The sequence below is a fragment of the Budorcas taxicolor genome, chromosome 14 (assembly GCF_023091745.1).
Source record: "Budorcas taxicolor isolate Tak-1 chromosome 14, Takin1.1, whole genome shotgun sequence".
NCBI lineage: Eukaryota > Metazoa > Chordata > Mammalia > Artiodactyla > Bovidae > Budorcas > Budorcas taxicolor.
The window spans coordinates 47,694,735-47,718,788 of NC_068923.1; the positions used below are offsets into that span (position 1 = coordinate 47,694,735).

General features: G+C 34.9%; 1 protein-coding gene across 1 annotated transcript; it reads left to right on the forward strand.

The window, feature by feature from the left end:
* Nucleotides 1–3,047: 3,047 nt before the first annotated feature.
* XKR9 (XK related 9) lies at nt 3,048–23,390 on the forward strand. The gene is made up of 3 exons (XM_052652000.1): nt 3,048–3,319; nt 16,608–16,810; nt 22,762–23,390. Exons 1-3 carry the CDS (start codon nt 3,048–3,050, stop codon nt 23,388–23,390), a joined length of 1,104 nt encoding a protein of 367 aa, XP_052507960.1.
* The last annotated feature ends 664 nt before the right edge of the window (nt 23,391–24,054 follow it).

The following is a 24,054-nucleotide window of genomic DNA, read 5'->3' on the forward strand; positions in this document are numbered from 1 at the left end:
TCATGTTAAGAAATTCGTCAACATTTTGGGGAATTTTGTTCCACATACTCAAAATCTAGTACATCAGACTTCTGAACTCACTGTTCCTTCCACCTGGCAAGCTTTCTCATATGATAGCAATATGGCTAATTTCTTTACTCAGATGCCATCTTAGTGAGGCCTGCTCTGACCATTCTAATTAAAATTACAACCTGTGATGCACCTGCCTCTACTCCAACTCCTGATTTCCCTTAAAATGCTCTGTTCTTTCTGTAGCACTTATCACCTTCTAATATGATGTCTAATTTTACTTATTTTTATTATTTGATTATCTTTCTGTGCTAGGATGTAAGTTCCACAATGGCAGGGATTCTTGTTTCTTTTACACATGATACATCTCAAGAGCTTAAAATAGCACATCATAGGTATAAATATTTAATTAAACAGAACTTTTTGATGAAGTCTTATCCTGCTAAACTCCATGCTTAAAGTGACATGACATCTTTCATTTAAGATAAGAAACTGGCTGCAGGGAAATTCATGCCCTATTAGATTAGAAATACTCAGACTTAAAAAAATTTTTTTCCATCCTGTTGGCCACAACATTCTTGGTAGGAAAAGTAGCAATAATGAGTGTTTTCTTTTACTGTAAGAACAGTGAACTATCTTTTAATATTATTCTGAAAACTTTTAAAAGAAATTACATACAAGTGCTAAAATGACAGGAACACTGCTAAGTATTAGATTGTGTTTTTTTAAATAACATCTTCCCCTCCTAATTTTTAAAGTAATAAATATTCTTTATAGAATACATAGGGTGTTAGTCTACTCAGGCTGCCTTAACAGAATCCAACAGATAGGTGGATTAAATAATATAAATTAATTTTTCCCATAGTCTGGAGACTGGAAGTCCAACACTGAGGTGCCAGGAGGGTTGGTTTCCGTTGAGGCCTCTTTCTTTGGCTTGCAGATGGCTCTTTTCTTGCTGTGTCGTTTCTTATAAGGACACCACTCCTATTGGGTTAGGGACCCATCCTTGTGACTTCTTTTAACCTTATTACCTCTATAAAGGCCTGTCTCTAGGAACAGTCACTTTGAAGGTTAGTGCGTCAGCATATGAATTTTGAGGGGAAACTGTTCAGCTCATAAATATAGAAAAGAATGAAGAACAAATCATCTATAATACCATTAATTCCCCAGATAAAACTACTGTTAACGTTTTTCCTACTTCTCTAGTCCTATTTCCTTTACATTTTCAAAGCTTTGAGATTATAACAGTATTTTTTCCACTTAACATTCTTTAAAGTGAAGTCAAAGACTGCAAACTCAGATGCTTACAGGTATCAGGCAGACAGGCAAAGTAATAATGGTAACTAACAGTTACTAAGCTCTAATTGTATCAAGTACTTTTCTAGAGGCTTGTATGAATTATATATATATATTACCTTTCTTAACCTTAACAACAACCCTCTGAGATATATACCATTATTATCTCCATATTTCAAATGAAGATAAGGGATAGGGAGGTAAAAAGAACATATTTAAGGAAATACAGCTATTAGATAGCTGCATGGGCACTGAGACCTCACTGTTGAAATGACTGAAGTGGGGTTACTGGCTACTGTGGTGAACTTAAGAGAGCCTTTGCCATCTAGGATGGGTACCCACTGCTCATGAAGAAATGATAGTCTACTGTAGCAGATCTTTGAGTTCTTTGATAGCAGTGAAAACTCTGGATTTTTATATGAAATCTTGGCAATTCATTAGTACAATTAAAGAAATCCCTGTTGAGTTGAACAGATGTCATCTGCAGATTGCATTCATGTTTATAAAATAGGCTTCATAATAGTAATATCTACCTTCTAAGTTTGGTGTAAGAATTATATGAAGACATTTTATTTGCAACATATAGGTCAATTCCTGGCATGTAGTAACTGTTATTAATATTTTCTCCAGTCATCAAAATTCTTTATAAGTATCATTTACTACTGTTTTGTTTTAAGAAATTATAAAACACATTAGTGCATATCTGTTGTAAAAAACTCAAACAATATGAAAGAATATTTAAAAGATTGAAATTGCACTTGCTTCCCACTCAACTCCTTTCCCCTCTCCATGTATATTAAAAAAGCATATACTGCAACATGCTATATTTATCCTTCTGGTACTTGCTTCTTTCATTTAATATGTCTTGGAGACCTTGTGAAATCAGTTTATACGAAGCTACTTCACTATTTTTAAAGGCTGTATAGTATATTCTTTAGTGTGAATGTACCATAATTTATTGAATTAGATTTCTCAATTGTCATTTGGGTTGTTTTCAATTTTTGCTGTTTTAAAAAAGGTTCTGCAAAGAGCATATACCTTTGTGCATGTTTGTAAATATTTCCCTAGGCTTGATTCTTAGATGGAATTGCTATATCAAAGCACATTAAGAATTTTCACAACTGCTGGACCTTTGTTAAATATATTTTTAGTAGCTTTGTGATATTTCACTTTATGAATCTATCATTATTTAATTCTTCTTGTTGATACATTTAGATTATTTCCAATTTTTTGCCACTATATATAGTCCTTTAGTAAATATATTTGTGAGTACGTTATGTTTTTTAAAAAGCAAATAGTCTGAGAGGAAGTTGTCAACTATTAAGTATATTTCTAACACTTTACTTTCCCAAAGCTATATATTGTAAGAAATGTATTTAGTGGTAATATATTATTTTTAGAAAAAGTAGAGCTTTGATAAAGTCATGGCCTAGGATTTTTAATGTTAGAATCAAGATTTTTTGAAATTTTTATGTTTTATTTTAGGTGTTGTCATCTGTAATGAAGATCACTGTGAAACAAGATTGAATAAAGCCTAGTAACAACTGGACTAGAGGTTTAGAATAGAAAGCTAAAATTAGTCACTTTGGTTTTAGTGTTCCAATTTCATAATGTTTATTCTTTAAAATATTTAGGGAGTGAAAATTAAAATTCAGTGCTACACCAAAGAATGCACTAATATGTGTTTTTTTCTTTATGTATGAGAGGAGGAGGTAAATAACCAAGAGATACAGTGATTCACAATGAAATATACTAAGTTGAATTTTATGTCGTCAGTCCTTGGCATTATGATCTATGTTACTGATTTAATTGTGGACATCTGGGTGTCTGTCAGATTTTTTCATGAAAGACAGTATGTTTTTGGTGTTTTAACAGTAAGCTTTATGCTCTTTGGAACACTTGTGGTCCAGTGTTTTAGTTATTCTTGGTTCAAGGCTGATTTAAAAGAAGCAGGCCAAGAAAGTCATCATTGTTTTCTTCTACTTCATTGCTTGCAAGGTGGAGTTTTTACAAGGTGAGCATATACTTTTGATCTTTACTACTGTTATTCTCTGATTCAGACAGAAACTACTTTCTGTATCTGGTTAGTGAAATGTACAAAGTTTCTCTATTTGCATGTAGGACAAAGGTTACTTGCTTCTCACTAGCAATGCTTGCATGAGTCATTGTACTGTCAGAATTTCCAGGTTCATTAATAGAATGTTTTAATTTACCTAATTAAGTTGCTTTTTCTAATATATTATCACGTTTTTATGAGAAAGAAAAAGACTCATTTCTATGTCTTGTGAATCTTTTCTCCTCTATTTTATATTTTAAAACTGATTATGTAAATACAGCCTATCACTTGCAACTCTGATGGAAAGAACTTACTTTTTTAAGTAACTTGTATTATTGATTTAATGAGATGAAATTTTTACTGCGTGGCCATGTGGTTAGCTAGGGTACAGAATCACTCAGAACTAAAAACAAACTTAAAAATAGAGTTGTTTAAAACCTATTTTATGGTTAAAGAAAGTAGGATCTAAATGAGCCTGGAGAATTCTGATTATCCATATATCTAATTTCACATGACCTTTTCTTTCATTATCTTAAGAGATTTAATTCTGTTCAAAGCAATATATATATTAAAGGTAAGGAGAAGAATTAAAGACAAATATTAAAAGGATAATGTACTATTTTGTTACAGTTAGGTTTTGAATTTGAGCTATTTTAATAGTTATCTTTCCTGAGAAAGATGTTAGTGGTAGTAGAATTCTAGGTAAATAGTTATTTTCTCTCTGTATGTTATGTTCTGTCGTCTTTTTGTTTCCATTGTCATTATTGAGTAGTTAGATCAGTCTTGCTGTTGTTCTTTAAAAGGGTTTTGTTTTCTTTCCCCTCTGGTTGCACTTATGATTTTTCTCCTTATATTTGGTTTTCTCCAGTTTATGATATATCCATGTGAAAAATTTATTTTTATTTCTTTCACTTGGGATTTGCGTGCTGTCTTGATGCTGTGAATTATTAGCTTCCATGAGTTCTGCACAATTCTCAGCCATTATCTTTTCTAACATTTTCTTTACTATATTTCTGTCTCTTTTCCTTCTGGACTCCAAAAAAATTTAAGATAGATTTTCTTGCTATATCCAACATGATTGTTACTGTTAGATTGGTTATCTGAGATCTTTTTTGTTTCCTAATGTAAGTCTGTATTGTTATAAACTTCTCTCATAAAACAGCTTTTGCTGTGTCCCATATACTTAGTATCATTGTGTTTTCATATTCACTTGTCTCCAGGTATTTTTTGATTTCCTCATTGATTTTGTCGGTGACCCATTGATTGTCTAGTAGCATGTTATTTTTGTTTTTTATGCGTTCTTGTAGTTGATTTCTAGTTTTATGCCATTGTGGTCAGAAAAGATGCTTGATATAATTTCAATACTCTTAAATTCATTGAAACTTGTTTTTGTGGCTTGTCATGTGATCTATCCTGGAGACTGTTCGATGTGCACTTGAAAAGAGTGTGTATCTTGCCGCTTTTGGATGGAATGGTCAATATATAATCTCTTAAGTCCATCTGGTTTAATGTTACTTAAGATCAGTGTTTTCTTACTGGTTTTCTATCTGGATCTTACATCTCTCCCCTGATGTAAATGGGGTGTCAAGGTCCACTATGCCAGTTTCTCTCTTTATGTCTGTTAATATTTGCTTTATGCATTTAGATGCTCCTATGTTGTGTATTTATATATTTACAATTGTTATATCTTCTTCTTTGACTGATCCCCTTATCATTATGTAAGTCTTTTTTTGTCTCCTGTTACATACAGTCTTTGTTTTAAAGTCTGTCTTGCCTGATATAAGTATTACTACCTCAGCTTTCTTGTGATTTCCATTTGCATGTAATACTTTTTCCTATACTTTCTCTTTCAGTCTATATGTCTTTAGCTCTGAAGGTAGGTAGCATATACAGGTCTTGTTTTCGTGTCCATTCAGCTACTCTGTGTCTTTTGACTGGAGCATTCAGTCAATTTACATTGAAAGTAATTATTGTTAGATATGTCTTATTGCCATTTTGTTAACTGTTGCAGTTCTTTTTCGTTTTTTTCTTCTTTTGCTCTCTTCCTTTGTGATTTGATGACTGTCTTTAGTGTTATGATTTGGTTTCTTTCCCTTCTTTTGTGTATCTATTATAAATATTTGTTTTGTTATTACCATGTGAAAGTGAAGTTGCTCAGTACAGTCCAACTCTTTGTGACCCCATGGACTGTAGCCCACCAGGCTCCTCTGTCCATGGGATTTTCCAGGCAAAAGTACTAGAGTGGGTTGCCATTTCCTTCTCCAGGGGATCTTCCTGACCCAGGGATCGAACCCTGGTCTCCTGCATTGCAGGCAGACGCTTTTACCGCCTGAGCCACCAGGGAAGTCAACAATCTGTTTATCATACTGATATGTGATTATTTTAAGTTGATGTTTTAAGTTCTAACAGTTTGTAACAACCATGCACTTTTGCTTCCCACCACTCATGTTTACTGTTTTTGATTTCATATTTTATATCTTTTAAGGCTTCCCTGGTGGCTCAGAGGTTAAAGCGTCTGCCTCCAATGTGGGAGACCTGGGTTCGATCCCTGGGTCGGGAAGACCCCCTGGAGAAGGAAATGGCAACCCACTCCAGTATTCTTGCCTGGAGAATCCCAGGGACAGAGGAGCCTGGTAGGCTACAGTCCACGGGGTTGCAAAGAGTTGGACACGACTGAGCAACTTCACTTACTTTATATCTTTTTGTTTTTTTGTGTTCCTTAGATACTTATTATGGATATAGATGATTTTACTCCTTTTGTCTTTTAACCTTCCTGTTAGCTTTATGAGTGGTTGATTTACTACCCCTACTGTATATTTGCCTTTACCAGTGAGATTCTTCCTTTTATAATTTTCGTATTTCTAGTGGTGGTCTCTTTTCTGCTTAGAGAAGCTTCCTTAACATTTTTTATAAAGCTGGCCTACTGGTTCTAAACTCTTTTAGCTTTTGCTTGTCTGTAAAATTTTATATCTCTCCTTCAAATCTGAATGATATCCTTGCCGAGTAGAGTATTCTTGCTTATAGGTTTTTTTCCTTTCATCGCTTTGACTACATGGTGCCACTGCCTTCTGGTCTGTAGAATTTCTATGAAAAAGGCAGTTGATAGTTTTATGGGAATTCCCTTGTACATGTAACAGAGATTCTACATTTTTACTGATTTTTATGCTTAGTAATTAGAGATGTTGGAATAAGAGATTCTACATTCTTACTGATTTTTATGCTTAGTAATTAGAGATGTTGGAATAAGTAGATAGTCATTTGGAAAAATAAGTAAATTATAAGTGGACCTTCACACAAAGGTCATACTTAGCTTATGCTCTAGCATGGTATGTGATCTTGAAAAGAGTTTAGCCTGTTCTGTAATGAAGGTGAAATCTTTAGAAATATATTGGTAGAAACATAGAGATGGGTACAGTATTGGGAGAGTTTTAAAATGTTGCAGTTTATGTCTTCAGTTTCTCAGTCTTTGATATGACAGGACATGGGCGCTAACTCCTAATCAGAAGAAAATCTGAAAGCATAAACTGGAAGAGTTTTGTTTCCAGAGAGACACTAAGCACCACCCACCTGCAACCCGCAACACCAAACCCAAACCACAAGGACAAGAAAACAGATTTTTTTTCCATTTGCCATTTAAATGAATAGACCACAGGTTGTAGAAATTGACTAGAATGGAAATAAGAGGAAGTAATAACCAGTATATGCAACATAAGAACAGTAAAAGTTTTGATTCACTTTAGAGTTGGGATAATTTAAGGTTGCATATTATAGACTATATAGCTAGGTAAAATACCAGACATCAGGATAAATTTCAAATGACTCAAATATTTAATGCAAGAAATGTACTATTAGAAAACATAGGAAAATTCCTTTCAGCCTTGAAATGGAGAGGCTTTCTAACCATAACTCAAAATCCCCAACCTATAAAAATTATAGATTTGACAATAAAAATTGCATATAATAAATAAAAACAAAAATATCCCAATGAACAAAAGCAAAGCAAAAAGGAAAACAGTTTTCATAGGGGAAAATATTTATAATTTTTAATAGAAAAAGACCTAATCTTTTCATATTTAATGAGCTTCTGAAGTCAAAGAGAAAAAGGTCATCCTCCCGGTTGAAAAATGGGGAAAAGAATGAGGATATTTTAGAGAAGAGGAAATGCAAATGGCTCTTAAGTTGTCTGAAGGATACTATACCTCATTCATAATTTAAAAACTGCCAATTAAAACTTCACTGAGATACTTTACCTACCAGATTGGTGAAAATCCAAGTGATAACACACTGTCGTGGTAAAGTATGGGAAAATAGGTATTCTCCTACTTTGTTGATGGGAGTATGGATTGATACAATCCATACCAGTTCATAAACAGTTTGAGCATATTTCAGGTGCACCTATCTTTAGGCCAGAGGTTCCTCTTCTGGGAATCTATCATGCCTGCATACATATAAAATGACATATGCATAGCTTTTCAGTTGTAGTATTGTTTATGACAGCAACAAACTGGAAACAATTGAAGGTCTGTTGGTAGAATTTATATATCTATGCAATGTCATACTACAATAATTATTACAAAGAATGATAAAATACTTCATATACTGGAATGGCAAGATCTCCAGGATGTACTTTTAAGTGAAAAGACAGGGTGCAGACAACAGGTATGATATAATACAGTCTATTTTTAAAAGGTGGTAAAAAGGCATATTTACATGTGCTTGAATATGCATAAAGAAACTCTTCACAATGAAAAAAAGATCTTCATGACCAAGATAATCACTAAGGTGTGATCATTCACCTAGAGCCAGACATCCTGGAATGTGAAGTCAAATGGGCCTTAGAAAGCATCACTATGAACAAAGCTAGTGGAGGTGATGGAATTCCAGTTGAGCTATTTCGAATCCTGAAAGATGATGCTGTGAAAGTGCTGCACTCAATATACTAGCAAATTTGGAAACTCAGCAGTGGCCACAGGACTGGAAAAGGTCAGTTTTCATTCCAATCCCAAAGAAAGGCAATGCCAAAGAATGCTCAAACTACCACACAATTGCACTTATCTCACATGCTAGTAAAGTAATGCTCAAAATTCTCCAAGCCAGCCTTCAGCAGTCCGTGAACCGTGAACTTCCAGATGTTCAAGCTGGTTTTAGAAAAGGCAGAGGAACCAGAGATCAAATTGCCAACATCTGCTGGATCATGGAAAAAGCAAGAGAGTTCCAGAAAAACATCTATTTCTGCTTTATTGACTATGCCAAAGCCTTTGACTGTGTGGATCACAATAAACTGTGGACAATTCTTCAAGACATGGAAATACCAGAGCACCTGACCTGCCTCTTGAGAAACCTATATGCAGGTCAGGAAGCACCAGTTAGAACTGGACATGGAACAACAGACTGGTTCCAAATAGGAAAAGGAGTATGGCAAGGCTGTATATTGTCACCCTGCTTATTTAACTTCTATGCAGAGTACATTATGAGAAGAAGCTGGGCTGGAAGAAGCACAAGCTGGAATCAAGATTGCCAGAAGAAATATCAATAACCTCAGATGTGCAGATGACACCACCCTTATGGCAGAAAGTGAAGAGGAACTAAAAAGCCCCTTGATGAAAGTGAAAGAGGAGAGTGAAAAAATTGGCTTAAAGCTCAACATTCAGAAAACGAAGATCATGGCATCTGGTCCCATCACTTCATGGGAAATAGATGGGGAAACAGTGGAAACAGTGTCAGACTTTATTTTTGGAGGCTCCAAAATCACTGCAGATGGTGATTGCAGCCATGAAATTAAAAGACGCTTACTCCTTGGAAGCAAAGTTTCCAAGACGCTTACTCCTTGACCAACCTAGACAGCATATTCAAAAGCAGAGACATTACTTTGCGAACAGAGGTCCATCTAGTCAAGGCTATGGTTTTTCCAGTAGTCATGTATGGACATGAGAGTTGGACTGTGAAGAAAGCTGAGCACCGAAGAACTGATGCTTTTGAACTGTGGTGTTGGAGAAGACTCTTGAAAGTCCCTTGGACTGCAAGGAGATCCAACCAGTCCATTCTAAAGGAGATCAGTCCTGGATGTTCTTTGGAAGGACTGATGCTAAAGCTGAAACTCCAATACTTTGGCCACCTCATGCGAAGAGTTGACTCATTGGAAAAGACACTGATGCTGGGAGGGATTGGGGGCAGGAGGAGAAGGGGATGACAGAGGGTAAGATGGCTGGATGGCATCATCAACTCGATGGCTGTGTTTGCGTGAACTCTGGGAGTTGGTTATGGACAGGGAGGCCTGGCGTGCTGTGATTCATGGGGTCGCAAAGAGTCAGACTCGACTGAGCCACTGAACTTAACTGAACCGAAAGAAACTCTGGAAAGGGTATACATGAAACTAGTAACCATGAATTGTTATGGTCATGAGGGAGGGTGAAGACTGGGTAGTTAGGTCATAGGAGTGGGATCAGTTCAGTTCAGTTGCTCAGTCGTGCCCGATTCTTTGTGACCCCGTGAATTGCAGCATGCCAGGCCTTCCTGTCAGTATTTTCAAAAAGTTAGTAACTTCTTTTGATTTTTGATTTATGTGAATATTTTACCTATTAAAATAATTAAAAAAGAAGAAAAGGAAAAACTGAAGTAGGTTTGCTATTACTGTTAAACAGATACTTGATAAATAAACATTTTCCTCTTTTTGTCTCTTTTTCTTTGTTTTCTTGGTGCAGGAAGTGGCCCAAAACAGACATGAATAGTGAGGAATAAGCAAAAATTAAAGCAGTTCTTAAAAGTGGCCAAATTATCCAAGGACTTGTTTAAACTAAGTATGCAAAAACATGAGATATACTAAACTACAGATTCATTTCCCTACAAAATAGATAAATTGAGTTTGTGTTGGTAGATGAAAGACAAGGATGTCAACATAAATTATTTATTCTGTATAAGTGTTTTGCTATTAAGTGTGTTCTTACTGCTAGGTGGTCTGTGGAGTAGAACAATTCATTTTTCAGAATATAAATTATATGACACTTTTGTATTTCTATTTTATGTATGACTTGTGATAATACCTTTGTCTTTGCCAAAGGAGACTTTTTCCTTTGATGGATATATGAAAGGAATTTGCTTTATTTACAATATGGAAGTTATTATTGCTGTTTTAAAATAGCTGGTAGAAAAGTTCAAATTGTGTGAAAGAGAGTACAATGGGAGAAGAGTTTCAATTCCTCCACAGGTCCCTAGGCCCTTTTTTAAGGGGTTTCTTAAAGTGTGAAAGTGAAAGTCCTTCAGTCGTGTCAGACTCTTTGTGACCCCATAGACTATAGAGACCATGGAATTCTCCAGGCCAGAATACTGCAGTGGGTAGCCTTTCCCTTCTCCAGGGGATCTTCCCAACCCAGGAATTGAACCCAGGTCTCCCACATTGAAGGCAGATTCTTTACCAGCTGAGCCACAAGGGAAGCCTGAGAATGCTGGAGTGGGTAGCCTATCCCTTCGCTAGCGGATCTTCCTGTCCCAGGAATTGAACCAGGGTCTCCTGCATTGCAGGTGGGTTCTTTACTAGCTGAGCTATCAGGAAAGCCTGAAGTTTCCTAAATGGGCATTAAATAGTTGAACAGTTTTTCCTTACCTATTCTTCTATTTAAAGCTCTTTAGAGAGAGGACATCTGGTACTGTTCAAATTTCCTAGGTTGCAATATATATGAAACTTGAGAGTCTGGGCCCTTCAATCCCTAAATATGTGTGGATTTTCCTAGATATGTTATTGTTGTTGATTTCTCACTCAATTTTATTTTGATCAGAAAACATAATTTGTGTGATTACAGTCTTCTTTAATTAACTGACTTATTTCATTTCCCAGCACAGAGTCTAACTTGGTGAATATTCCATGGGCATTTGAAAATAATTTGTAACTTGCCTTTGTTGAGTGTCCAACTTTTTGAGATCCCATGGGCTGTAGCCCACCAGGCTCCTCTGTCAGTGGGATTTCCCAGGCAAGAATACTGGAGCAGGTTGCCATTTCCTTCTCCAGAGGATCTTCCTGACCAAGACATTGAACACTTCTTCACTGCGTGTGGATTCTTTACCACTGTGAGCCACCTGGGAAGCCCCTCATTGAGTATAGTGGTCTATAAATGTAAATTAGGGCAGTATGTTGATAATGTCATTAAAGTCGTCTATATTCTCACTGATTTTTTTCTTTTGGCCTATCTTTTCTTTCATTTACTGAGAGATGAGTGTTAAAATGCTCTAAGATAGTGGATTTATCTTTTTCTTCTTGTACTTTTGACAGTTTTTGCTTCATGTGTCTTAAAACTCTATTATTAGGTACATTCAGATGTGTTTGGAAAAATTGATTCTTATATCATTATGACATGATCCTCTTTATCTCTGTAAATGCTCTTTGATTTGAAATCTGTTTTGTCTGGTGTACTGATATAGCCATGCTACTGCTAAGTCGCTTCAGTTGTGTCCAACTCTGTGCGACCTCCATAGATGGCAGCCCGCCAGGCTCCCCCGTCCCTGGGATTCTCCAGGCAAGAACGCTGGAGTGGGTTGCCATTTCCTTCTCCAATGCATGAAAGTGAAAAGTGAAAGTGAAGTCAAGTCATGTCTGACTCTTAGCGACCCCATGGACTGCAGCCTACCAGGCTCCTCCATCCATGGGATTTTCCAGGCAAAAGTACTGGAGTGGGGTGCCATTGTACTATTTTTTGTGATTGCCCTTCAAGCTGTGTGTATCTTTATAAAGAGTGAAAGTGAAAGTGAAGTCATGTCTGACTCTTTGCTGCTCCCTGGAGTATAGCCTACCAGGCTCCTCAGTCCATGGAGTTTTCCAGGCAATAATACTGGAATGGGTTGCCATTTCCTTCTCCAGGGGATCTTCCCAACCAAGGGATCCAACCCGGCTCTCTCGCATTGCAGGCAGACACTTTTTTACCCTCTGAGCCACCAGGGAAGCTCAAGATGTATAAAGAGAGTCTCTTCCAAATCACATAGAGTTGAATCTTAATTTTTTTATCCAGCTTGACAGTCTTTTATTAATTGAAGTATTTAATCTATTTCCATTTCATATATTATTGCAATTATTGATATAGCTGTTTTCTGGGCCTACATATTGTTTTCTTTTTATGTTTTCTGTTTGTGTTTATTGAGCTTTATGTTGTTTTTAATCAACTTTGGAAAATATTTTTGGCCAGTGTGTTGTCAAGTTTCATTTTTTTCCTGTCCCATTTTCTCTGTTTCTTTTGTGACTTCAATTACACCTTTGTTATGAGGTTCTGTTAGTTTTTTTCCTAATTTTTTCTCTCTGTGTTTTGTTTGCTAATTGCAGTATCTGGGTCATCTGTGGGTATGTTTCTATTAATTGATATGTTTCTATTACCTGGTTTTCTCCTTTAGCATAAGTTATATTTACTCTTAATTTGCATTAAGTAAATTTACTCAAGTAATTTTTTAATTGTGTAATGGGCATTTTGATTGATACCTTGTAGTGACTGTAATTTCTGTTATCTTCCATTGAAGAGAAAGCAAATAGCTAAATTATTGGTAAATTACCTTGATGTATTACAGAGGCTTGGTTTAAGCTTTATTAGGGAATGTCTGTTTTGCTTTTGTCCTTAGTCCTAAGGAGAGTCTCACAGACCTGAAATATGGTCTTTACTTCTAAAACATGGCCCTTTTGGGGTTTCAATAGGATGCCTGAAGTATTTACCAAGCTCCTTGAATTTGATAGATTGCAGACTCCAGACTTCCTTATGGTAGCTGCTGAAATCTCTGCCCAGGTCCTATTTAGACATTGTTCCTCAGTTCCTTGGAGTCTCACCCTACATATACATAGTAAGGGTTTGACTGGGGATTTAAGAAGAGTATATAGAGATTTGGGGTTTCTTTTACTCTGTGGCTCCCTCTTTTCTGGGGTCCCTATTAATTTCTAACCACTCTGGCAGATTCAGCCTCAGTCCTCTGACTCTTTGAGCCAATAATAATTTGACTTTCTGCTTGAACTGTGTCTGCTTTGTGCCATTTGCACTGTGCGATGCTGTTAGAGGAAAAGCCACATGTGCTTCTCATGTAGTATGGTTCCCTTTTCTCAAGGGTTAAGTGACCTCATGCTTCTTCCTGCTTTTGGTTGCTCTTTAGTGCCTTGTTATCTTTAATATTTTGTCTATAATTTATCATTGTCATCAGTAGGAGGGTGAGCTTGATGCAAAGGAATCTATCATTACTAGAAGCTATTGCCTCTTTATCTCAAATAAAATAATACATTGTGATAAAATATGCCAAGAAAGCTCCTTCTGTTTATTTTTCTTTAGCCTCTTCATCATTTATCCCATAAAACTGAAACAATATCCTGTTGATTAAAAAATTATATTCATACTCCCCTTTGCATGAAATTATCCTTAGATAAGCAGAACTTTGTATACATTTGCCACTAAGTGCTACAGATTTGGACTTCCCTAAAGTCCCTGGAAATATTAATGTGCACATCTGTGAACAGCCTCATCTGTTTTTTTTTGTTGTTGTTTATTTTAACAGGCATTGACATAGCACTTGACATGTACCAGTTACTGGTCTAAGCGTTTTACGTGTGTTAGTTCCTTTAATCCTCATATCAACCCAATGAGGTAGGTATGATGATTACTCCCTTTTTCAGAGGAGGAAACTAAAACATCACTAGGAAGTATTGGAGCAAGGATTTGAATCTAAGTATCCTGAGTTTTTTGGAGTCATTACTGTTAAACACTGTACTCTGCTAGCTCTCCCACTCTGCTGCCTATATTAATTTGCTCTGAGCATGTACCTATAATTTTTGTGTGTTTTTCAAGTTTTTCAGTAAGTGGTATTTATCCTCTTGCTTTGAAAGGATCGATACCTTTAAGAATAGGAACCACCTACTGTATTGCTTATTAGTCTTACATAATATACATACGGGAACTCCTTATTGTGCCAGATACCCAGAAAAAACTCAAACACAAATTATCTTATGAATCTGGCCTGTAAATCCTGGACAGTATTAATCATTTTTTCCTGTGCTTTTATAATGTATCAATAGTATTTATATTTCTGTTGAGTTGTTATTTCTTCTGACTCTTATTGCAGCTAGCAGTTTATAGGCTTGATCTTCCTACTAGGCTGTAAGGTCATTGAAGGTGGAGGTCATGTCTTCATCATTTTTGTAGACCCTCTACCCTGGCATCTAGTCCACATGGAATATAATGGACTATGTTATTCTAAAACTCTTATGATAAAAATATACTTTTATTTGCTAGGTAAAGAATCTTTGCATATTCATATATGTATATATCATGTTTACAATCAGAATATCTTATATCTTTCAACTTTTCAAAGCCTTTTCATATCTACTGTCTCTTTATGGAAAAATTGTCATGAGTTTTTCATTTGTTCATTCCTTCAGTAAATATTTTCTGAGAGCCTGCTATGTCCCAGGACTGTTCTAGTTGCTTAGGATATACCAATGAACAAAACAAAGTCCCTGCTTTCATGTAGATCTCATTCTTGTGAGAAGGTACAAATAAAAATATATAATGCGTCAAGTGGTAATAAAGAAAAATAATAGGATAAAGAGAACATGATGGATGGTGTGATCTGGAAACATATCAGTAAGGACATGGCATTTGAATAGAGGCCTGAATGAAGTTAAGGAGTAAGCCTGTAAAATCTCTGGGGTTTAGAAGAGTTCCAGGAAGAGGGAGTAGCAAAGACCAAGGCCTTTAAGTTGGAAAAAACAGCACGAATAGTACCCTGGAAGTGTGGGAGACTTCAAAGGGAAAGGCAGTGTTATAGTGTGTGTGGGAGTCAGATTACAGGGGCCCTTGTAAGATGGGGTAAAGACTTTGTGTTTTATTCTAAATATTATGGAAAGCATTAGAACATTTTGACTGAAGGGATAGCATCTGAAATATGGCTAACAGGTTAACCTAGATGCTGTATAGGGAACAAGAGTAGAATCAGAGAGACCAATTATGAGGCTATTGAAGTAATCCAGGCCAGAGATATTGGCTGCTTAAACTAGGATGGAGGCAGTGGAAGTGATAAGATGTGTTTAGATTTGGATATATTTGGAGTTTGAGCTAAGAACCAAGAGAACCTGCTGGGGGAATTTTTATAGGGTGTTAGAAAGAAATTGGAAATTATTCCCACATTTTCTTCTGAGCAACATGATGAATATTAGTGCCATTTACTGAAATGGGAAACATTGACAGAAAGAGCAGGTTGAAGCAGGATATATATCACTGTTGTAACTTTATATATGAGGAAACTGAGGTATAAATAAAGAATTTTGATAAGCTTTGGGCTAGAATCCTGATTGTCTTATTTCTAGCCTCGGCTCTTTTAAAAATAATTGTTTCAGTTATTTTTGTCATTAATTTTACTTGAATGATGATAACTCATGTTAATTTAAAAAATTCCTTGTAAAGAAGAGCCTGAGCAAGGATGTTTTAGGAGTCTTTGGAGTTTTATATATTTTTCAGGATGCTGATGGTCACAGAGACTAATACTTTGTAGATTATGGAGTACAGATGACCCTTGAATAACATGGGTTTGAACTGTGTGGGTTCACTTATATGCAGATCTTTTCAGTAATAAATATTACAGTACTACCCAGTCCATGGATGTGGAACTGAGGACATAGAGGGCCAACTACCAACTATCGATTATGCATGAAATTTTCAACTGCACACAGGCTTGGTGTCCCTAACCCCCATGTTGTTCAAGGGTCAAGTAATTATTTGCTAGATTAAATTGAAAGAAGATTCAGTCTTATCTTCAACCTTGACATATTCGTAAGGGCATGTATTAATATCTGTCTTATAATTAAGATAAATGCATGAAGTGGACATTGCAGTTTGTCTTTCAGAAAGTAGTGGTTAGGACTAGGAGTCATAAAGGTTTGGACTCTAGGCCTGCTCCTGACACTCTGTGTATCTTTCAGCATATCATTCTAGTTCTCAGTCTTACTTTTCCCAACTGTTAATTGGGAATAATACTCATGTCTCATAATTATTTTGAAGATGAAATAAGATCATGTATGCTTAACAGTGCTAGCACGCACTGACACATCAAACATCCAATAAAAATTGTGGAGTCTTGAATCTCAAAACAACTACTGTGAAATGTTTACAAAATTGTAGCAGATAAAGTTTGTGGGAAAATTCTATACTTAAACACATTTTTTTTTCAAAATTATTATGTATATGAACATACATGAAGAATCTGTTACTGAAGATAAATGTTCATGTTTACTTTACAGGTATTGGTTTGCCTTGAAACAAGGTTATCAAGTGGCTTTCAAGTATAGCAGCAAAACTGAAAACTTCGTGGAAAAAGAGATTAATGATAGGGTGACAGATTTGAGCATGCTAAGGCTGTTTGAGACCTACCTGGAAGGTTGCCCACAACTTGCTCTTCAGCTCTACATCTTTCTGGAACATGGTCAAGCAAATTTCACTCAGTGTAGGTCTTTCTTAATTCTTTGTGTTAGATGGATGCCACTGATATCTTATGTCAACTGTGTAACTCTTTGGCAGGTTTTATATTTATTTTTATCATTTTTTAAAGAGTTATTTGTTATTTTTGAAAAGAAGTACATAGTTCAAATATCAAAAATGTTTAAAGGTGTAGTGTCTCCCTCCCTTTCTTCCTATTCCTTCTCCTTGCCTAAAATGAAACTACTGTCAGCTTTTTAATGATTCTTTCAGAAAATTTTTTTTCAGAACCTATCTTTATTCTCTTTTTTTCTTTCATAGAATGGTAACATGAAAACTGTCTTTTTTTTTTTTTTTTTTTTTTTTACTTAACGTATGTCTTGGAGATCTAAACATATTGGTACAGAAAGAGTGCTGACATTTTATTTTTATTATCTGCATAGTTTTACAAATTATAGATGTATCCTGAATTATCTAACAAGCTTCTTTATGTTAATTTAGGTTGTTTCTAATATTTTACTGTTGGAAAAACATTCTGCAGTGAATAATCTTATGCATGCATCCTTTTGCATGTGTGAAGTTTATCCATAGGATAAATTCCTAGAATTAGAATCATTATGTACAAGTGCACCTGCTACAAAACAAATGTTGGTTTTGCAAATTGGTCAATATGTTGCTCTTTTATAGCAGATTTTCTCATGGTTAAATGTACATTTTAAAAGGACAGTTTGATATTTCTATTAAAAAATATTTTAATAGGTGTTTATTTTGAGATGTTAAAAAACTAATTATTTACTAAAAATAGTTGCACTTTTCATTAATGATGAGGGTTCCATATGGTCTTGGATTCACCTCAGAGTAGTAGCAGATTTTCCTCTCCCTTGGAGTTCTTTCTATGCTAGATTTTCTTGTGAGATGAGTTCATTCCCCTAAACAGTCTTCCTGTTCCCAGTTTCCCTCTATTCTAATATTTTCATATCTCTTAGTGTAACATTGAAATGAGCCTACAGCGTATGAGATCTCTTTTTCCTTGTGATGCCCAGAATAGTTGTATATTATATAGTCCCTGAAGCTAAAGATTAACATTTAGAGCTTACAAGCTGTGCTTTGGTAGATCTGCTGATGTTAACTGTGGCTGCTTCTGTGTGGTGGGATTATGAATGATTTTACTTATTTCATCTTCTTTTTATTTTTCTAAATTTCAAAATTTTTATAGTAACCATGTTTTGATAATCAGGAAGAAAAATTCAAAATGTAAAAAAAATCAATTTGTGTATAAAATGACTTCAGAAAACTGAACGTGTTCTTTTATCTTTGTTCCTTCCTGAAAACATGCTAAAGAGGAAAGTAAATGAGTGAAAACAATAAAACTCATAAGGATGAAGAGAATGTAGAGTAGAATAGCAGACTAGAAATATCAGTAAATATTTAGAAGATGGAAAGCAGATGGAAAACTTGGGTTATTCAAATCAGTTCCACCACCACCAAAAGGCTAGATTATTTGAATCAGTTCTCCTCCTGAAATTATCTGAAACAATTGGGTATATAGTTTCAAAATTCTTCGTAAAAGCTTAAAATAATCTAATACAACAGGCCAAAATATGCATGAAAGTGGGGGTGCAGCAGGGTTGAGGAGGACTGTGAAGGTATTTACACCCTGAGGAGTTTTACAGAAACTTATACACAGCAGATTCAGTTTTGATGGCTTCCCAGAGTCCGGAGGACTGGAGACAAAACTCAGGGTTCTCACGAGGGAGGGATATTTAGTAGAAAATCCTACTTGTAAAGCTGACATGCCAGAAGGCACCCTTCCTCGCCTCAGGGTAAAAGTGAAGCTACCCACTTCTAAATGAAAATTGACTGCATAAACAAAAATAATACTATGTGGCTAAGGAAAAGAATGAAAATACAAGACAGAAATAAATACAAGACAGGTAGAAGATGAATGGAGTTAAACTGTCTTAAATGCCTTATACAGTTCAGGAGAAAGGTAAAGCAGAAATGAATCTGGGCTTTTTAAGGTGTAAAATTAAACAATTAGAACCTATTTTTTTAAAAAGAATATATTATTAGGAAGACAAAATTAGATATTATTTTATCTGCTTGGGCTGCCATAACAATACCACAGACTGGGCAGCTTAACCAACAGAACTATATTTTCTCATAGTTCTGGATACTAGAAATATGAGATCAAGGGGCCCAGTCGGGTTGATTTCTGGTGAGGACTCTTTGGGTTGCAGATGGCCACTTTTTTGCTGTGTCCTCACATGTCTTTCCTCTGTGTATGGAGAAAAAGTGAGATCTCTGGTATCTCTTTGTCTTCTTACAAGGATACCAGTCCTGTTAGATTCAGGCTCCACCTTTATGACCTTGCCAAACCTTACTTATCTCCCTAAAGGGCCTATCTCAAAGTGTAGTCACATTGGGGGTTAGGGCTTTAACATATGAATTTTGGAAGAATATAATTCAGGCCATAAAAGGTATGAAAATAAGCATTTTTTAAAATATAAAAAATAAGTAATAGCAAATTATAGGGATAAGAAATCTGACCAATACCACAAATTTCACAAGAGAAATAAAAGTAATATCTTTTTCTTATTTTAATGCTCTTTAATACAAATTTTTAGTATCTGATTGGCTTTTGATTTGATAATGATTTTATAATTTCTGTAGAAAAGGAAAATTCAATCTTTTTTGTAGTACAGTTAACAGAATTTTTATTTTTTTATTTAGAAAAGTTTCTTTCAACTTCACAAATTATTGATAATGTTATATGTATATTTTTGGATTATTGTCACATTTGAAACAAACTATACCAATTTATTCAGTAATGTGGTTTTAAGATCAGGGTATATCAAGATTTTTTTTGATGAAGTAACTGATTTTAAATACTGTTTGAATTGACAACACTAATTTATTGTTGATGTCTAATTTAGTAAATAGTGGGAGTCTTGTTTTTTTCTACTGGTGTCAATAATGTCGAATCAGAAGAAGTTAAAAAGAATCTGTTTAGATGTAATTGGGCAAAGTCATTCCATACTGAGAGAAATGCATAAACAAAGGCATGGTTTGGCAAAGACAAGGAAATTCAGTTTGGATAAACTGTAATGTACAGATTAGATTAGCAAAATGGGCAGAAAAAGTATATTGGAAACAGGTAGGTAAGCAGGAAATGGAAAATAATGTCAAATAAATAGCGTCAGGTGGACAAGGAGAGATCATGCCTTAATGTTAAGGAATCAAAGACCTGTTGATGGCAGGATAGTGAAGAGTTAAAGCAAACTCCTTGAAAATCCTAGATCTGTTACTTACTCATCATAATTTTCCAAGCAAATCTTATAAACAAATCCTCCTAAACCTAAACTCTTCTCAACTCAATTTCCCTTTAGCTAGAGCCCCCAAATGATGACAGTTGGTTCAGTACACTTAGGGAAAAATGTGTAAGAGGGAAAATAGAAGTAGAAACAGGGAATTTAAGCAATTACAATTAAAACATCTTATTTTCCAAATTTCATAAAAGTATATGACAAAGTGAACACATTGCCAGGGCTTTGTCAGGATTGGAAGGAGTCTGGGCAAGCATGGGTCCCTGAAATTTAAGCTTCACTACCTTCATGATAAATCTTCCTGTGAGGTAGAAATTTTGATTAATTTTAACCTTTAATATGTTTAGTATACATGTTGTGACTTCTAGGGAAGCCTTCAAAGAATAAAAGCAGCGTATCTCTGAAGGACATGTGTTACTAGATTGATTGGAAAGTTGATAAAATGGTCCACACCAAGCCCATCATTACAACATTTCAGAGACTTAAAGATTTTAGAAGATTTGAAAGAAAGTAAAGATTGTTTAAATATAAAGAAAGTGAATAGCTTTGAAATTCTTAACTGTAATACTTCAGATTAGAATTTAAAAGATAAATGACTTCAAGGTTTCATTGGAAAATATTTTTAAACTTTGAATTCTATTTCTGTTGAAACTGTATATCAAACATGGAAGGTAGAATAAAGACATTTAGAGAAATTCATGCTTAAAAGTTCAGCTTAGGTGCAGTTTTTCTCAGAAATGTCTGGAGAATGTTTGATTCAACCATGAGAATGAAGCAAGAAAGAAATAATGGGAAACAAAATCAACAGTGAAGAAAGGTAAAGGCAAGTTCTGGGAAGACAGGAAAGCAAACCTTGACAACAGCTACCTTTGACCATAAAGATCATATTATTATTTTAAAAAAGCTAATAGATGTATCTGGGGAGTTTAATTAATTTGAAGAGTTTGCTAAAAAAATATTTATGAGTCATGAAATAATAAGCAAAGTAAGGAACAATGAAATGTTTTAAAAATATTGCATTGTATACTTGAAAGTTGTAATGTTGACCCACCAAAAATGTCATGGGGGGATGAGGTATTAACTAACCTCGTTGTGGTCATCATTTTGTGTATATATGTATATCAAATCATCACATTGTAAACTTGCATATATATCAATAATATTTCAGTAAAGTTGAGGAATTTCTTAAAATTAATAAAATACTTCAACAAAAAAAATTTTTAAAGGGAAAGAAATATAAGTAGAATGTAGTAACTTGGCTGAGCAGCTTTTAAATCAATAAGCAGTGTCTAAAGTAGATGAATTTAAAAAACAGCATAGTATGTGTTTTATTTAGAAATAGGGCAATAATGTCAGAAGAAATGCTAAGAGTTGATAGTGGTTTTTTTCTGAGGGTCCCTACTCAGAAGTGAGAAGGGGCAGAGCAACCTACTGCTTTTTTCTTAGAAGTTCTATGGCATTTATTGATGTTTAAAAATGAAGTATATGTACTAGATTTGGTAGAAATTAAAACCAGTTATAAAAAAGACACCACGGAAGGGCAGTTTGAGTGAACTCCGGGAGTTGGTGACGGACAGGAAGGCCTGGCGTGCTGCGATTCATGGGGTCGCAGAGAGTCGGACACGACTGAGTGACTGAACTGAACTGAAGGGCAGTTTAGGGGAAATGATGTTTTAATTCATATTTTTGAATTAAAGAAGAAGCAAAAGTCCAACTAATTAGGGCAGTCCAGAATGCTATATGCTAAAACCAGAAGAGTGGACAAAGTCATTTACAATCCTCTTCAATAGATAGGTTTATCTTAAATCTGCCTTTCTTTTCTAATATATTGACCTCCAATGAGTTTAAATGGGAATGATGAGCATTCTGTATTCTACTCTAAATTACTTCCTTCTAATTCCCTACTATCTTTGCTTTCAGTTTTAGGTCCCCAGCTTTGACGGTGGGATAATGACATGTCTTTCCAAAGTAGTAATTAGCTTGCTTTTCTGTTATTTGATGGGATAAAAAAATGGGCTAAAGACGTAAAGCCTATAGAAATTTATAAGTTTTAGATCATATTTGTTCATTTGATCTATCATCTTAAAGACATGGGAAACTGAGCTGTTAATACCTCCTACTTATGTTAAAATTTCTCTTTAACCTCCTTCCCTGTCTTCCTGCTGTTTTCTTTCTTGAATGCCATTTCTCAGTAAATTGGGTTTATGTCCAAGGCCAAAGTCAAAAAGACTGGAAAAGCTAGGACTATAACTAGTCTCTTAGAAAAGTTCCGTAGTATGCAGTTTGCATTGTACCAGGTGCTCAAGAAGATTTGTCCAGTGAATTTATTCACAGTCTGGTATGGTGGTTAAGTACACCAACTTTGGAATCGGGCAGATTTCAATTCAAATTTCACCTCTCTACAACTTGCTGGCTGTGTGATTTGGGTCAAGTAATATATGTATTGAGGCTTATTCTCTAAGCCTCAATTCCCTCATATGTAGTACAGAAATATTAATATATATTTCAAATGATTAAATGAGATGAATATACGAAGTACCTGACTTGTGTTTGTGGCTGTGTATATACAGATAAAACATGTATGGTGTATAATAAATAATATTGCTATTATTCTTCCTATAACTACATCTTAAAAATTTTTTTTGTTTTGTAGATGCAGCCATCGTGGTCTCTTGCTGTGCTGTTTCTTGGTCGACTGTTGATTATCAAGTAGCTTTAAGAAAATCCTTACCTGATAAAAACCTCTTTAATGGACCCTGTCCCAAGCTTGTATATCTCTTTTACAAGTTGTTTACATTATTATCTTGGATGTTGAGTGTTGTGCTTCTTTTATTCTTAAATGTTAAGATTGCTTTCCTTCTATTGTTATTTCTTTGGCTTTTAGGTATATTTTGGGCATTTAAAGAACAAACTGATTTTTGTGTTTCGACAAGTATGGAAATCCTATACAGGATTGTTGTCGGATTCATTCTTATCTTTACATTTTTTAATATTAAGGGACAGAATACCAAATGCCCAATGTCTTGTTATTATATTGTAAGGGTATTGGTCACATTGGGGATATTGATTGTGTTCTGGTTTTACCCACTCTCTATTTTTAATGCAGACTATTTTATACCTGTCAGCATTACTATAGTTCTTTCTCTTCTCCTTGGAATTATTTTTCTTCTTGTTTATTATGGGACTTTTCACCCAAACAGAAGTGAAGAGACAAAACTGGATGAAGTTGATGGAAAACCAGTTCAAAGAGATTGTAGAATGAAGTATTTCCTCATGGAATAAGCTATTCACTTAAGAGATATGTTTGCTTATTTTTTATTTCATTGGTTAGTAAAGAAAAAGTTTGTGTATGTGTGTGTTGCTTCTTATTTTTGCCTTTCTTAATTTGAGACCGGTTCTAGTACATTAATTATGACTGTTAGAGAGTATAATAATGTTTCTATTATTTAATTTCTCTATTGACTTGTAAAGTTGCCATCTTGAGCCTGAACTGAAAGAAAGGGTCTAATTCTCATAATTAGAAGGTAGAAGGTAGAATTGAATTGCCTCCAACTTTTCCCTCATTGTTTCTGAGCTAAAACTGGTGTTTGTCTTCTTTCCTCTATTTTCTTCATCCAGTTATCTATCTATCTATCTTTTTTTTTTCAGTGAGTTGGAGACAGATTGAGTAGAGGAAAAGGAAAAGGAGGGAAGAGGAAGAAAACAAAACAGAAAATTAATCATTTAACCCATCTTAACCATTTTTAAGAATATAGTTCAGTCACAGTAATCCAAGTCTATGCCCCAACCAGTAACGCTGAAGAAGCTGAAGTTGAATGGTTCTATGAAGACCTACAAGACCTTTTAGAACTAACACCCAAAAAAGATGTCTTTTTCATTATAGGGGACTGGAATCCAAAAGTAGGAAGTCATGAAACACCTGAAGTAACAGCCAGATCTGGCCTTG